The sequence below is a fragment of the Podarcis muralis genome, chromosome 10 (assembly GCF_964188315.1).
Source record: "Podarcis muralis chromosome 10, rPodMur119.hap1.1, whole genome shotgun sequence".
Taxonomy (NCBI): domain Eukaryota; kingdom Metazoa; phylum Chordata; class Lepidosauria; order Squamata; family Lacertidae; genus Podarcis; species Podarcis muralis.
In genome coordinates, this window is record NC_135664.1 from 27,902,424 (window position 1) to 27,920,077 (window position 17,654).

Below are 17,654 nucleotides of genomic sequence, written 5' to 3' on the forward strand. Positions count from 1 at the left end.
TGCTGAAAAAGTTTGCTGACCCCTGAAATAATAAAATTGTTGTAGTTGTTGCTATCAGCACAATTTTTATAGAAAAAGAGATGCTGGAACTTACTATGAATGGATCCCTTGTTCTCTTGGCAATGGCGCCCACCTGAGAGGTGCCAGAACTAAGTTCCAGCAAGTTCTGGCTGGAAAAAAATCCCTGACTGTTGTTGTTGTTGTTATTATTATTATTATTATTATTATTATTATTATTATTATTATTATTATTACACAAGCCCCCCCCCTTTTTTGCATTTGCCCTGTCTACCACTGAGTCTCAGACTGGAATAAAATCCCCACCTCTGTCTGGAGTAAAACTGGTCCAGAATTTAATGTCAGTGAAAAACTTGTGGTTTTAGCTTGTAGTCCTATACAAACCTACCTACCCGAGAGTAAGCCTATGGAATGCAATGGAACTTGGTACCAAGAAACCATGTATAGGATCTCCCTGCTGTTGTGCCTTCAATAGTTCAAAATTATATTGTTCCTTTTGGCTCTAAACCCAACTGTTTCCTAATAATAGCAATCATTTCTGAAGAATGCATGTGACTGAAGGCTTTAAATAGTGGCCTAATCATAAATACCTGAATTGACAATCAGCGGCTGCATGTGGATTCAGGCTCATCAGTATCCAGCTGTGGTTTATAGCCAGTTTATTGAAAGTTGCCTTGTAAATAAAACTTGGCACCGTGGACCATTGAGGATGCAAATGTAGGCATCTATAAATAGAGAAGTAAGCAGCCCTTCCATAAGCTCAGTTGATGCTTTCCCATTTTTGTTAACAACAGAATAATGTAGACGTGCTGGCACTTCCTTTCCTGAATCCAGGATTTTAGGGGCAGGTCCATATTGCATATTTTGCCAAGTAGGAAAGATTTCTGTGTTTTCCATTCAAATGGAGATGGGCAGCTCCGTCAAACATTTTTTTTTAAAAAATATTTTATTAAGTTTTCTTTCAGATATTCAGAAATTTACAGAATAAAAAGTAGAAAGTAAAAGTAAGAAAAAGAAAGTATACATAAATTCCAACTTTCCAAAATACTTTAACAATTCCAATCGGACTTCCCCACATCTTCCAAATTCTGCGTTCTTTGCAATTGTAACATCAGCAATTTGTTACCTTATTTCATGTCTTACTGTATCTTTCAAATACTATGTTTCCAAATTTAAAATACTGTATTTCAGTTATTTGTACCCTATAAATAAACATAGTATGGTTACTTCATGTTGTCTACCTCATCTTTCTTATAACTTAATTTCCAATTCACCTATTCAAGTTGCTGAAGCAAAAGTTTCCTAATCGTACACATTCTTAACATTCATCCAACTTATAATGTTTTTGCAGATAGTCCTTAAATTTTTTCCAGTCCTCCTCCATTATTTCTTCTCCCAAATCACGGATTCTGCCAGTCATTTCAGCCAGTTCCAAGCTCCGTCAAACATTTTGAACTGTCTTACAAGAAAAAAGGTCTCCCACAAAATTAAACCTTGACTCCAACAGTCCCATCGATAGCAGTGTGGTAGAAATGACAACTCATAAAATCTTGCTTAACACTTGCCAGACAGCCAGTCAGAATTGCAACCAAAATAGATTCTTAGTACCAAACCTAGAGAAGGGCCCCCCCATTACACTTCAAGCTTCAGGGTCCCCAAAATGTAGGTCCACCACTGGCTGAAGGGATGGGTTTAGCTGGGTCTGTTCTAGAAAGCTCCTGTGGTACCAAATGCTTGAACAGGGTTCCTATGAAAACTGAATCCTTGTAGACCTCTTCGATTCCATCAGCTTCCTCTCTTCCAGGTTCACATTAATCATCATCATCATCATCATCATCGTCATTATTTTATTATTTATACCCCACCCATCTGGCTGGGCTCCCAACAGAATTAAAAGCACAAGAAAACACCGAACATTAAAAACTTCCCTAAACAGGGCTGCCTTCAGATGTCTTCTAAAAGTCAGTTGTTTATTTCCTTGACATCTGATGGGAGGGCGTTACACAGGGTGGGTGCCACCACCAAGAAGGCCCTCTGCCTGGTAAATAAGGGTGTGTGTGTGTGTGTGTGTGTGTGTGTGTGTGGAGGGGGTGTCAAATGACATGTTACCTGGGAAATCCATAATTAGATCACCCGGTGACATTTTCTTCATCTTCCACAAGCAGCAGAGCAGAATCCTGATTTAAATTAGGGCTGTGATATGGGGGAGGAAGCAGTCTAATCATTTCCAGGGCCCTGATCTAAATCAAGTGGATAGCTTCATTGGACACTTCTGTCCATGACTTGGGTCCAAATTGTCCCTCGCAAGAATCGCTGCTAACACAGCTTCTGTTACTTTGAGGGAAACTCAAGTTGCAGATTGATTGAACTTAATTGGACCCTTAAAGACGGCAGTAACAGGACTGCCCACCAGAGGTCACTATGAATCCAATGCAGCCCTCAGTCAAGGGGTTTGGTTTTTCTTACTTGGAAATAATCTCTGAACGTTGAAATAATAAATGTCTGAAAAACAGTCCCTAGGTGGGCCTTGATTCTCTTGCGTCTCCTAAAGAGTTGGAATTGAATTTCATGGAGAAAAAATAGACGAAAAGGAGTCTTTTCACCTGAATGTGAAAATGGTCAGGATTTCAATTGTGGATCATATTGTAAAAGGTTGCAGTTATCTGTGGGAGTAAGTCCCATTATTTCTGAGTCAATATATGGCTGGATTGTACTATAAGATTGTTGACAGCTACAGTTCCCTGAGTCACTTAGATTTATGTTTCTTATACTCTGCTCTTTATCCTGCCTTCATACATGCAACTTAAAATAGTGAGGCAGTCCCATGGTGCATCGCAGCACTAAGCCTGCAGTTAGAGCATCAAACATGGGTGGTGTGGTGGTTTAAACCACTGAGCCTCTTAGGTTTGCTGATCGGAAGGTCGGCAGTTCGAATCCCTGCAATGGAGTGAGCCTCTGTTGCTCCGTCCCAGCTTCTGCCAACCTAGCAGTTTGAAAGCATGCCAGTGCAAGTAGATAAATAGGTACCACTGCGGTGGGAAGGTAAACGGCATTTCCATATGCTCTGGTTTCCGTCACGGTGTTCTGTTGTGCCAGAAGCGATTTAGTCATGCTGGCCACATGACCCGGAAAGCTGTCTGTGGACAAAAGCTGGCTCCCTCAGCCTGAAAGCGAGATGAGTGCTACAATCCCATAGTCGCCTTTGACTGGACTTAACCATCCAGGGTCCTTTACCTCCCCCCCCCACACACTTTTAGAGCATCAAACAGCAAGCAAAACCAACAGTAAAACTGTACAGGGAGTGATATTCTGAATTCATATCCTACCTGTAAATGCCTGTGCAAAAAGATGCACCGTGGCCTCCTGGTGAAATGCGTTCAGTGATGAGGCCAGACACACCTTGAAGCGTTCCACAAGTGGGTGGTGGGCACCACAGAAAAGACCATCTCCTGCACTGCAGCCCCTCGAACCTTGCAGAGCAATGGATCTTCCAAAAGGGCCTCCCTTGCAGCTCATAACAGCCAGCCATAACAGCCAGATATTTAATAATAATAATATAATAATAATTTATTATTTATACCCCGCCCACCTGGCTGGGTTTCCCCAGCCACTTTGGGTGGCTTTCAACCGAATATTAAAAGCAATACAGCGTCAGACATTAAAAACTTCCCTAAACAGGGCCGCCTTCAGTTGTCTTTTAAAAGTAAAATAGTTGTTTATTGCCTTGACATCTGCTGGGAGGGCGTTCCACAGGGCAGGCGCCACTGCCAAGAAGGCCCTCTGCCTGGTTCCCTGTAACCTCACTTCTTGCAGCGAGGGAACAGCCAGAAGGCCCTTGGCACTGGACCTCAGTGTCCGGGCTGGATGATGGGGGTGGAGGCGCTCCTTCAGGTATACTGGGCCAAGGTCAGCACCAACACTTTGAATTGTGCTCGGAAACGTACTGGGAGCCAATGTAGGTCTCTCAGGACCGGTGTTGCATGGTCTCGGTGGCCACTCCCAGTCACCAGTCTAGCTGCCACATTCTGGATTAATTGCAGTTTCTGAGTTACTTTCAATGGTAGCCCCACGTAGAGCACATTGCAGTAGTCCAAGCAGGAGATAACTAGAGCATGAGTCACTCTGGGACTGAAGTCATTAAAGGTTCTATGTGTCAGTGTGCATGCCATATCTACCATGCATAACCTAAATCTTTTTGTTGAAGCTCTTTCTCCTCCACAATACACCGAGACCTTCAGTCCATCTCTCCTCTGAAATTAAAATTGCTAATGGTCAGGCTGTGTGTGGAACTGCAGTCCTATGGCAACCTTCTCTGTTTTGCTTCCTGAGATTGCTGTGGTGCTGCCAGAGATTCCTTTCTCTTCCCATATTCCGCCCACCCCGTGTTTCTGTGCCAGCCTTTTTTCTTGTGCAGGAAGCCATAAGGATCAGGCATGTGTTAAAACTGCACTACACATCTAGTTTGGGTTGTTGGCAGTTGTCAAATTAAAAAGAAACGGCTTGGCTACCCTTTTTATGTAAAAGAGGATTTGTGACATTCTGTTTAGATATTTTGCAAGCTCTCAGCTGTTGCTTACTTTTTTAAAAGAACGAGGGGGGAGGGAAAGAATGTGAAAATATTTTTTTAATGCATCTATGGAACAAGGATGCCCCAAATCTGGTTGCGAACCTGTTTTTAAGTGGAGTAGAAATTGCAATGTTATGGAATAGCATTGGTATTATAGCTCCTGTTATGAGTGCTTGGCTGATGACAGATTTGGGTCCCATAAAGACATCTCAGTGCTTCACTTTCATGTTCAGATTGCAGGAGAAGAAAATGTAGAAATAATGTTGCCTTTGCAGACACTCGTGATTTCCCTCCCCACGAAATCACCAAGGGGAATGAATCTTTGGGGCCTCTTTCCATGAATTCAAAGGAAGGAGAACCTTCAGGAGAGGGAAGAAGTCACAGTTTCAGAGGCATAGTGTCTGCTTTACCTGCAGAAGGTCTCAAATTCAGTCTATCTGAAATCTACAGGTACATCTGGGAAGGACTTCCTGTCTGAAACCCTGGAGAGTCTCTGCCAGATTTCTCTCCCCAGACACAAGAAATCTTTCTGGACAGATCTGTGCCCACAACATGACATAGTAGTTAAAAGTGTCAGACTAGGGTAAGAGTATTGCGTGTCGAGGTCCCCAGGGCCACCCCAAATAACTCACAGAAATTTTGTTTAAGGTTTTTGGCATAATTTTGGCCACAACTTTATTAAAATACAAAATATGTGAGTGAGTGGTTGCTTAGGCATTGGTTGCGACTATCTGCCCCCCAGTGGGGGACAGACTGACATTTCGCAAGCCTGCGAAAGTCAGAATAGGGGAATACACTTGGGGGTAGCGACGGAGCAGGGAACCTGCCCTCAGCCCTCCCCAAATGCAACCAGGGGCTCTTGCGTGGCCCTAGCCCCTTGACAGGGTTTGGACAAAAGCAATAGTGAGCCCCTGTATTCCTTTAACGGAATCCCTTGTAGCAGCAGCATTAGAGGGGCAGGCACAGCCAATCCATGCCCCTCAACCAACCAAACCATAAACCAATGCCTAACCGCAACCTTACAAGTTGTGACGATTTGCTACGCAGTAGGCAAAAACCAAATGGCCCCAGCCAATCAGCCAGATGGACAAAATTCCTACCGGGCCCCTGCCCCAAAAGCAGACAACCCCATGACAGGCATGGCCAGGTCAAAACGAACAACCCTAAATAAAGGCGGGGTGATGGACAATCCGATGCATGGGGCGAAAAGAGGAAGCTCTACGCCTCGTGCAGGGAGTTTTAACATTTCTGGCTGTCAATCAACAAATGGCAGCATTAACGTCTTCCCAACAACAAGGGAAGCCCAATCACAACAGTGGCCAACGATCAATTAGCCTGCCCCACAACTTTGGAGTGTCCTGTCGGCCCCCATCGCAACACGTGCTCTCCATGAAGGAGAACACACTTTGTTAGCCCAGAAATGGAAGCAAGAAGAAATTCCGATGAAAGAAGAATGGCAGACAAAATTAATGGACTATGCAGAATTGGACAAAATGACAGGAAGGATTTGAAACCTGCGGGACCAGAGATTTACAGAAGATTGGAAGAAGTATATGAATTATCTGAAGAGCAACTGTAATCAAAAAATTACGCTAGTAGGACTACAAGAAGTTTTGTAAGGAGAACTATATGAAGTGTTACAAAGTAGAAAGAGATAAAGATATTGGTTATGAGTTTGAAATGTAATAGGGAAAATAAGAAATGCATACTAAGAGATTAGATTGGAAAATTTTCAGACAGGACTGATGGAAGTGAAAAAAAATTAATAAGATGTAAAAGTATGTTTAATTACTGTTGAAAATGATATGTTAAAAAACTAATAAAAATTATATATATAAAAATAAAGTGTCAGACTAGAATCTGGGAGAACAGGGTTCAAATCCCCACTCAGCCGTGAAGCTCACTGGCTGCCTTTGTGCCAGTCACTGCCTCTCAGCTTCACCAACCTCACAGGGTTGTTGTGGAGATTGAGTGAGGAGGAGCAGCTCCTTGGAGAAAAATGTGGGATATAAATAAAACAAATAATAACAGCGACTGAGGGAGGGATACTTGGTTCCGTAGTCATTATTGTTTTAAGGTGATTGTCAGCGGTTCGAATCCCTGTGACGGGGTGAGCTCCCGTTGCTCAGTCCCTGCTCTTGCCAACCTAGCAGTTCTAAAGCACGTCAAAGTGCAAGTAGATAAATAGGTACCACTCCAGCAGGAAGGTAAACGGCGTTTCCGTACACTGCTCTGGTTCGCCAGAAGCGGCTTAGTCATGCTGGCCACATGACCCGGAAGCTGTTCACCAGCTCCCTCGGCCAATAAAGCGAGATGAGCACCACAACCCCAGAGTCGGTCACGACTGGACCTAATGGTCAGGGGTCCCTTTACCTTTACCTTTAGCATAAAGACACCGTATTCCATATAATGTTTAGATTTTTCTTTTCTTTAAAAAATGTGGTTAATTACCGGTACTGGGTTTTGCAAAGTTCAGGCTGTAATAAAAACATTCTAAAACAAATACTGGTAAAAAGTTATTGAAGTGATTCAGTTGCCTCGCACAGCCCAAAGGAAGCGCTGTGGAATTAATGTCCGCCTCTTTGACTTCCTCTGAAAAATGCTAATAGATTCTGGATTAAAATGGTTGATTTGATTGAAAGGTTTATGCTGCCTATATAAACAATTCCAGTTGCTTTCCTTAAACTAAACTGGCAGCACATTCATTCAGAAGTAAATCCCATTGGGTTGCATTCAGCGCTTTGCGAGCTGCGTCCCTTCTTCCCATGTAGCAGGAGTTCCCTTTCCTTGCCTCTCCCCATATGTGTAGGATTGCCCTATACATTAATTTAAAGCAAGGTATGTGGATCTCTTTAGCATCCCTCCAAAAAAGAACTCGGTATTAGTTAATTAGAGCATTTTAGCTAATAGTGAGATCCAGAAACATTTGACTAGCGCCTGCCAACTTTGTAAGACAATCCCTGCGATCTCTACGGTTGCCATATTCTGCAAAGTCATGCGAACAATGGCAGGACCTGTGCAACACATCTCTTATTTGGAGACTGTGTTGACACTGCCTCTCGACTACATCCGCTAATTGTTCTTTTCTTGCAGGGAAATGGGAACGAGCTCATTTCACACTATTTGGATGTGTCAAATCAAACAGAAATGAGTAATATTATAATGAAGCACTTAAAAAGCCCCTGTTTGCAGATTAAAATATGGCTAGGTAAATATGAACAGATGTCGGGTGCCTTTGGTTTGCAGGGAAACAAGTTAATCAGGGTGACATCAGAAATAGTTGTGTGCCGCTGAGTAAATGTACATTTTTAACTCCTCCAAATATTGTCTGTGGGGTTGCGAGAGAGGCCACAGTTTGCCCGTGATCTTTGGATATCATCCTGTCTGACCATGTAGCTGCTCACTCAAGTGCCGCATGTTAGCTGGGAAATTATTAGGCTTTTGCTTGTGGAGGAACGAGCCTTTACCATTGTTAGGGTTTTGATCTTGTTTTATATACATATATATATATATATATATATATAGTTTTAAATATTTTATGTGTAAATCACTATGAGACGGTGGTTAAGAAGATGATTAATTGTAATATTATTAATAATGAACAATAGTAATTCTTCTGAAACAGGCATGGACATTGCTGATGTAAACAAAGGTAGCCATTTGTGGACCACATAGCAGTGATCAGGAAGATCTGTCTATATCTATCTATCATCTATCTATCTATCTATCTATCTATCTATCATCTATCATCATCTATCTATCTATCATCTATCTATCTATCTATCTATCTATCTATCATCTATCTATCTATATCTATCATCTATCTATCATCTATCTATCTATCTATCTATCATCTATCTATCTATCTATCTATCTATCATCTATCATCTATTATCTATCATCTATCTATCTATCATCTATCTATCATCTATCTATCTATCTATCTATCTATCATCTATCTATCATCTATCTATCTATCTATCTATCTATCTATCTATCTATCATCTATCTATCTATCTATCTATCATCTATCATCTATCTATCTATCATCTATCTATCATCTATCTATCATCTATCTATCTATCTATCTATCTATCTATCTATCATCATCTATCTATCTATCTATCATCTATCATCTATCATCTATCTATCATCATCTATCATCAAGCTATCTATATCTATCATCTATCTATATCTATATCTATATCTATATCTATATCTATCTATCTATCATCTATCTATCTATCTATCTAATCATCTATCTATCATCTATCAATCAATCAATCAATCAATCAATCTATATCTATCATCTATCTATCTATCATCTATCTATCTATCATCTATCTATCTATCTATCTATCTATCTATCTATCTATCTATCTATCATCTATCTATCTATCTATCTATCTATCATCTATCATCTATCTATCTATCATCTATCTATCATCTATCTATCTATCATCTATTTGGTGTTTCTTGGGTACAGAGTGGCTTCACACAACGAATCATTAAATCAAACATCTGAAATAAACATGACCAAGCAAATTAAAATTAAAATTTTCAAATTTTAATTTATTAAACGAAGGTAGCCATTTGTGGGCCACAAAGCAGTGATCAGGAAGATCTATCTATCATCATGTATTTGGTGTTTTTGTCCCCCCCCCTTTCTTGGGTACAGAGTAGCTTCACATAACAAATCATTAAAACAAACATCTGAAATAAACATGACCATAAAACCACTATATTACACACACAAACACACACACAGCACAGAAGTTAAAATAGCTAAAGGGGGAAACCGATGAGAACTGATATTTATATATGTCAACTATGGGAACGGACCAGAATCCTCTGGGAAGGAGTTCCATACTTGGGGACACCACTGGGAATGCCCTGTCTCATGTCAACCACCATCTCATCTTCTGATGATGATGGGATCAGGGTACCTCCTACTGATGGTAACAAACTGGGTTGGCTGGTAATGGGGAAAATCTCCACCAGGCAGGTCCCAAGTAGGGATAAGGGAGAAATTTGATTCAGTCAATATCAAAAGGTGAACCTACAGAATCCATGCTTTCTGAAACAACACATTAACTGAAACAGAGCCACCCTTCACTATTTACACTTCTTGCAATTCTTCGGCTGGGTATTGAATACAAAATGCATATACTAGGGTAAATATGGGCATATAAATACACGCATTAGTGAAAATAACATACAGAAATGCATTATCTTGGGGGAAATTACTTTGCAAAAATGTGCACATTGCACAAAAATGCATATGCTAAAATGCTGACACATTTTCATGAACACTTTTAATAAAATCTTTTGCAAATGGATGCAGAAATATGGAGAACTGAACTTAAGATTAGGACAATGAGAAACAGAGAAACCAAAATGGGCATATTTATATGCTAATAGCATCCTGACAGCTGACTTTTTTTGACTTGGAGAGTCCTAAGTATCTGTGGTGCACAACCATATTGTAATAACACTGACTGCTCACTAGCTCTTCAAGTCTGATGCCTTTTGTAAAGATCTGTGATACCTATTCTCTTTAAATTATCCATTCTCTTTCATTTAAGATGTCAAAGCCATCTCAAGTCAAAGTCACCAAAGCAAGGTTTTTCTGTAGTTAGCTTGGTCTCCCCACCAGAAATTACATGTTAAAAACACCTCTCTTTGCTGAGTAAGTATCTAAAAGTAGTCTAAACAACAGTGGCTGTGTTTGCACAGTAGAGTGAATATGGTTCTATAAAAGCAGTGACCTTTTTTGTTATTTCTTTTTTTTTTTAAGTGAACCATGGAGTAGCTATGTAAATCCTGTGTTAGCTAAACTGTAAAAATATAAAGCCATTTTATCAACAAGATCACTAGCTATCTATGAAAGTAATTACTGATCTGAAATGTGTGACTCATTAGCAAAGTCTGGGATCTAAAGAGCCACGTGGGGGACTTTAGCACGTGCAGTGAAGCTCAAGCTTGCTTTCTGAAAATTGTTGCATATACTACCTTTTAAAGGTTGCTTTGAAGCCCAGAAGAACTTTGGGATGTTCTCTGATGCTCCTCAAGGAAGTGGCTCACAATGCACAAAAGCACCCACCTAGTTAAATCAACGAAATCAGCTTCAGAGAAATATCGGTCCAGCTTCATAAGTCAAGATATGAACAAGACTTATGCAGTTGCTTCGCTCTTCCCTTCACAAGAGCCAAGGAGTCTCAAGTTAAGAATAGCTCTTTGTTGTGCCAGGTTGATATCCTCCAGGGAACTGGTTGATGTCCTCCAAACAAGTGAGCATATGAAACCATGGTTGGTTTCATATCCAGGCTTCTTTGGAAGTTGCTCACCATGGTTTCCTGGTTTAGACATAACAAGAAACCATACTAACAGAGATTTTGCTTGTTTACATGAAGGAAACAGTCAAGTGGCTGTGTTGAGGTGGAGATGAGGCTCATTAATCTCTTGGCTTATTTAGCTGAGATACTGTTGTCCAAGCATGGCCAGTGCATCCAAAATAAAGGCATTCTGTCTGCATGCGATAAATCTTAGGAACACTGGAAGTTGAGACAGACCATTGGTCCTTCTAGCTCTCCAGAATGGCTCTCCAGAGAGCAGGAGTCTTCCCAGCCCTGCCTGGAGATACCAGGGGTTGAACTTTGGAACTTCTTCATGCCAAGCAAATGTTCTCCCACTGAATTGTGGCTGTGAATCATTTGCAAGTGATGACTTCCCTTTCCCAGTTTTCCCATTGGCTGAGATACAAAATACTTTGGGCACACAGAGCTACACATGAGTAGGGAGAAGAAAGTAATAATTGCATGAATGGAACAGCTCCTCCCACCAAATATAAATAGGGTAGTGGATGGACTTGGTGGGAAGCTCCTGAATTCCCATAAAACACACTGGGTTAAGAATATTCTGTCGTCTTTAGTATGAACCTGTCTGCTCACTCTAGATCACCAAGCAGAGTTCTGCTTCTGGTTTCTAAGCTATTTAAGCCTAGCTGACAGTTGGATAGAGCATAACATCCAGTCTATCCAAATGTTTCCTGAAGAAGAATTAACAGGCTAGCTCCCTACTGGCTTTTATAGGATCTGTAAAGATTTGTTTGTTCTATAGGGCATTTGAAGCTGGTTAGGAGATCTTGGGTTTGATCTGTTTCTTCCTGGTGCTTCTAATGTTCTTTCTTTCTTTCTTTCTTTCTTTCTTTCTTTCTTTCTTTCTTTCTTAGCTACTTCTAATTTTTGTAATGACATTTTTATTGTGGAGTTGGTAGCGACAGTGTGTTTATATTGCGAACCATCTTAAGAGGCCCTCAAAGTGTGGAATTTAAAGTTTTAACATTTAGTGGCAGCATACATAATAATAAATTATTATTTGGCGGCGGATGGGGATATAAACACATTACATATAAGATCTTACATATAAGATCTGTATGTATTCCTTAGCAGCCTGTACAACATTCCACTGTACAACATGGAGTCCACTGTGCTGGGGACACCTATGCTAAAATTTACATTGATGCTGTTTGTATTCCTGTAGTGTTGTCATCACCAATGATTTTTAGCAAATAAATTAGACTCATTCGGGGTAAACCAAGAATCTTCATCCATTTTTGTATTTTAATTGCCCATTGCTCTTCCTTTGTAGGTGAGCTAAATTCATGGCTGTACTAAATTCTATCAGGGATTTTATGTTTGCGGCACTGTACCATAAAACAAGAATTAAATTTACCTGCTTACCAGCTGTTGAATATAGGGACAGATGGAGCCCTAGAAACATTGCACTAGCCGCATGGGAGTTGCTTTCATCTACACGGCTGGGATAACATTTGGCCAGGAGCCAATCATGCAGGTCTTTCCCAAACGGCTCCCAGCAGTGTGCCAGGTCCATGTTTGGAGCTTATGGGATCAGCCTTTGTCTGCACAATCGGGACATTTAACCATTCATCAAGGCCAGTGAATCCCAACCTCCCCACCCCATGGACCACTTGGAAATTGCTGTGGCCCTAACAGACCCCTTAATGATTTCTCTGCTGATTGTTGTAGCAATTGTTTTGCACTGTGCTAAACACTGTATGATTTATTTATTTATTGTATTTGTATTTCTTATTTTTTATTGCCATTTGAATTCCATAGACTTCTATAAAATTCAAAGTGGAAGTGTTATTCAAAGGCATGCCATGAATGATGCTCAGACCACAGTTTGGGTGCCTAGCCTTCTGGAAGGCAATCAGGGCAGAGGGGATGCCACACGACTTAGGTAATGCTTAAGAAGCCCCAATGGAGAAAACTTCCTGCACATAAGCAATGGTTAAATCTGGAAATACCAGGCAGTGGCTTTTAAGACTTGAAGGGCTATCATTCCCTTTCATAGCTGTCAACTTTTCCCTTTTCTTGCGAGGAATCCTATTCGGAATAAGGGAATTTCCCTTAAAAAAAGGGAAAAGTTGACAGCTATGTTCCCTTTCAATATGGAATGGTAAATGTCAACTGATTACATTACTGAGATCTGTTTCATTAGTGAACATCTGCCACACATCCTTCTCTGATGATATGGTAGAGTTTGGTGAATTCCAATGTATTGTCTGGTCCAAGATCAATCCAGTGAAAGTGGTCAGAATGGAATTTTTCTGCAGTGTGTGAGCAGCTATCAAGCTGCGTAGAACCCTTAGTCCAGTTCACTTAAGGCATAGCCCTTTCCAGACATTACAATTTGGGAAAAATAAACACACGAGGAGGAAGGGGAGAGGAATCCACTTGCCCCAAGCCTTTCTGGTTGTGAAGGAAACAGCAATCTCCTTCTGAAGAGTCACTCTACATTCTAGAACCCTGGTTTTCCAGGATTCCAAAATGTGTGTGTAACCTCCATAAGTTCAGAAGGTTCCCAGCTTCAGATGTTACCATCTATGAGCTGGAAGGGCAATGGGAATGAAACTGGAAGAAGCTGGAGCCAGTATGCTCATCCCTACCACCCGTCCTTATGGGTTTGCTTTACTCTAATGGTAATGCTCGAAGAAAGAGTCAATGACCTTGCTGATACGCCAGCAGAGCTTGATTCAACAAAAGGTACCACTTGTCTCAAAACTATTATCAAAGCAGAAGTTGAAAATGATGAAGCATCTAACCTATCAAAGTGCAGCTGCAGCATCCTCAATTTTATGTGATCGACAGCAATGACATCTGTGTTTAGGAGAACACTGCATGGTTTTGAACTTATCTTGGAATTTCTTGCTTGCAAGCACGAAAATGATGGGGTTTAGGGAGCTGCTCAAAACACAGATGACTTCGGTGAACTTATAAATGACAACTATCAGGTGTATATTGTCAGAGTTGAGCTGGTAATTTATTCTGTAAATTATCACTGCCGTCATCATGGCATGATAGGGAATGAAGGCCACAGCAAAGACAACCATTGCAGCTAAAACCAATATCAAGGACTTTCCAATTCGGTGTCTTCCCTGTTGGCGATTTTTCATTTTCTGTAATGCTTTCACAGTCAACGTGTAGCATGTAAAGATGACTATGACTGGAATAAGGAATCCAAAGAGAACTCTGAAAATGGTAAACGGCACCGCAAAGTGCAGAGGGTCTCCCACTTTATCCAGGCAAGCGGCAGATTCCCTTTTCCTCTGGACCATGAATGTGTAGTAAAAATCAGGAATGGACTCTATGAAAATGAGGACCCATATGGCGATGGTGCAATACGTAGCTCTGCTTTTATCCCACCACTTTAAGGAACGAATTGGGTGGACGGCACCTAGAAATCGGTCAAAACTGATCAGTGTGAGAAAATAGATGCTTCCGTAGACGTTAATGTCGAAGAACGTTCGTTTCACCTGGCAGAATATCTGGGTAGAATATGCTGTGTGATTAAGCAGAAGGTAGTAGGCTGAAAAGGGAATCAGGAAAATCCAGGTGAAGTCGCACAGTGCCAAATTGAATAAAAATACAGTACTACTGGTCCACGATTTCACAGTGTATATATAATAGAGCAGCGTGAACGTGTTCCCAAGAAATCCCATTAGCACAACTAAGAAGCAAAGTATAAACACAAAGTAGCAGTACCATTCCAGTCTGCTGAAGCTGCTGCAGAAGAAGATAATGCAAGTAGTATTTGACATCCTTCCATGGATTTTACCTGAAAGCAAAAGAAAAAGTCAAGGTGTTGCTTCAAAACACTTAAAGGGATCCCGGTGAGTATACGGGACTTTGGTGGTAAATAAATTCTCTGTGGCCCACTCACTTGGCACTGGCTCGGGTCAAATGATAGTATGGTACAATAAAATTGGAAAGTGGGCATTTCTGCACAGCAGAAGATTCATGCACATTTTGTGCAGTGTCTGTGTAGCCAGTGTGGTGTAGTGGTTAAGAGCAGTGGACTCGTAATCTGGTGAACCGGGTTCGCTTCCCCGCTCCTCCACATGCAGCTGCTGGGTGACCTTGGGCCAGTCACACTTCTCTGAAGTCTCTCAGCCTCACTCACCTCACAGAGTGTTTGTTGTGGGAGAGGAAGGGAAAGGAGATTGTTAGTCTCTTTGAGACTCCTTAGGGTAGTGATAAAGCGGGATATAAGATCCAAACTCTTCTGTATGACATTGCCTTCATCCAAATGCTATCACCATATTGTTTTCCCATGTAATTTGGATTTACTGTTTCAGTGGAAAAATATGGCAAAAAAGGATGCTTCTTGATGGTTATCCCTGGCACTGGAGAGACCACAGCCTGAGAGAGTTGCTGCCAGCTAGTGGAGTTACTCTGAGCTAGATAGACCTTTGGCCTAACTTGATATAAGACAGCTTCCTAGCCTTGCCATGACTTTTCTTTAGCTAATTGGTACCTTGGTTCTCAAACTTAATCCGTTCTGGGAGTCCGTTCGACTCCCGAAACCACTCAAAAATCAAGGAATGGCTTCTGATTGACTGCAGGCGCTTCCTTCACTCAAGCGGAAGCTGCATCAGATGTTCAACTTCTGAAAAACATTCGCAAACCAGAACACTTACTTCCGGGTTTGCGGCAATGGGGAGCCGATTTGTTCGACAACTAAGCCTCTCGAGAACCAAGATACCACTTTATATAAAGCTTTCTTCTCATGGTGAATAGCAAGTCCATTTGGGGGTTGTGGGGGTGGATTCTGATCAGGACTGTGGTGGTGGGGTTGCAAAGGGTTATATCCCCCTCATCATGGTCCCAATCCAGCTCCCCCTCCCCAGCTCCATCCTATATATCAACAAAGCAAGGCCCCACAATGAGAATAATGCCACATTTAATTTGTCATTGAGTCTCTCCAGGAAATGTTTGCAAAACGCCTATTCCACAAAACCCTAGTTTTCTGTACCCAAGACTGCTATTTTATGTGTTCTTAGACTGCTCATTTCCACAATCCTGCTGTTCCTGTTTGGAGGATACCTTGTGTTCCAGCAGGGTAATGCAACTCGTTTTGTAGTTATAAGTATCTATTTGTAATTACTTCTCAGTGCTTAATCTCTGGGCTACTATAAAGTCTCCCGTAATTACAAGCACAAAATGATAAGGAGACATTATCCAGGCTAAGATGATAATATTTAATTACTTCCTGCTAAACAAAGGTACTATGAAGGCAACAATCCCATAATGTGCGTTAATGCTGCTTTCTGCGTCTAAAATTACCAAATGAAACCAAATGAGGACCAAGTGAAACATGAGAAGGTGCTGGGCGGGTATATTAGCTTCATCATGTGTCTAAGCATGTGTGAGTGGGTCATGGAGCTATGTGCTGTTGACAGATGTGAAGACTGCCCATTATTTATTTTTCTAATCAATTTATATTCCACCATTCCTGTGGCATCAATGACAAAGCATCCTACAAACAATTAAATTGTTTCACTCCAGAGTCGGCACAGCTATTAGGCAGGATGAGGCCATCACCTCATGCGGTGCCCTCCGCTGGGTGCCCCACCACTGCCAGAGAAGCAGTGCTGATTTTGGATGAGATTGTGTCAATTTCCAGCAAGGTGTTGCTGGAATCACAAGCCTGCAAGAGCTCGTGTGATTTCTTGCACGATCTCACCTGAAATCAGCATTGATGCCAACACATTGAAAATGCATGCACTACGGGAAAGTGTGTAAACAATGCATATATCAGTGACTATAGCATACACCAGTGTGTTACATTAGGGGAAAGTGCTTTGCAAACGTGTGCATGAAGATAAATTTATTGTGGAATGCTGATGAATTTTCATGTAGACTTTAAAAAAAATAAATCCACAAATTGATGTGGATGTAGACAGTTGGAAAAATGAGAGACTCAGAGAAACTGAAACTGTCACATTCACCCATTCCTAGTCATGTATATCCTATATTATGGGATACATTGCAAACAATGGTTCATAATTATAGCCTTTCACGCTTTGCAGCATTAGGCGTTAGTAAAAACAGAAACAGATATTGGTCTTTAATGGAACAGTAGCTAATATGACATCCAGTACTGAAAATTAATGCTTTACCTTTTGGTTATTAATTGTGAGGCAAATTCCTCTTTTATGCTCAATTAACACTCCAGTAAAGTGCAATGAGCTATGCCAATAGAAATTTAACGTTTCATTTTAATTCTTAATGCAGTCAAGGTAAAATGAATTGTCAAGATCTGTATTTATTAGAATTAAAGAAGAACTGCTTGAAAATCATTTCAGTATAAGAATTCGTGGAAAATATAATATTCAGCTGCAGGCTCTGTATTCCATGGTTATGTATAACTTAAAACTCAGGTCAGTTCCTACATTTCTTTCTCGAGACAGACAGATGCCAAGAACAACACTAAATGCTGTATCCCGTTCAAACAAATACTTGAAAATAGGTCTTTTACTATTTTCTTACCTGGTTTGAAAATGGTTGCATTCTCCATTGCGCAGGGCTGGGAGTTCCAAGTCATCTCGGAATTTCCCCATTAATCTCCAGCTTTGTCAAAATGGGATGCTATCCCATTAATGTCTATGTTCTCATCTGTGTTTGTTAACAATCCACATATTGTGGATAATGAAAATGGAAACATACGGGCCACTTCTTTCAGCCTCTAGACTCCTCCCCTTCGC

At 41.0% G+C, this 17,654-nt stretch overlaps 2 protein-coding genes across 5 annotated transcripts in view; one reads left to right on the plus strand and one right to left on the minus strand.

Annotated features, from left to right (window-relative positions):
- Positions 1 to 17,654, plus strand: part of TMEM117 (transmembrane protein 117) — a 223,069-nt gene that overhangs the window by 16,733 nt on the left and 188,682 nt on the right. The window lies entirely within an intron of this gene.
- On the minus strand, positions 13,716 to 17,494 carry LOC144329074 (P2Y purinoceptor 1-like). Its single transcript, XM_077935584.1, has 2 exons — positions 17,440 to 17,494; positions 13,716 to 14,725 (listed from the first exon to the last, which is right to left on the minus strand). Exons 1-2 carry the CDS (start codon positions 17,492 to 17,494, stop codon positions 13,716 to 13,718), a joined length of 1,065 nt encoding a protein of 354 aa, XP_077791710.1.

Bases quoted from the DNA above. Each gene is read 5' to 3' on its own strand.
- LOC144329074 (XM_077935584.1), bottom strand. From the start codon at position 17,494: ATGACTTGGAACTCCCAGCCCTGCGCAATGGAGAATGCAACCATTTTC. The intron at 14,726-17,439 runs GTAAGAAAATAG...TTTTGCTTTCAG, and splicing joins TGCAACCATTTTCAAACCAG to GTAAAATCCATGGAAGGATG.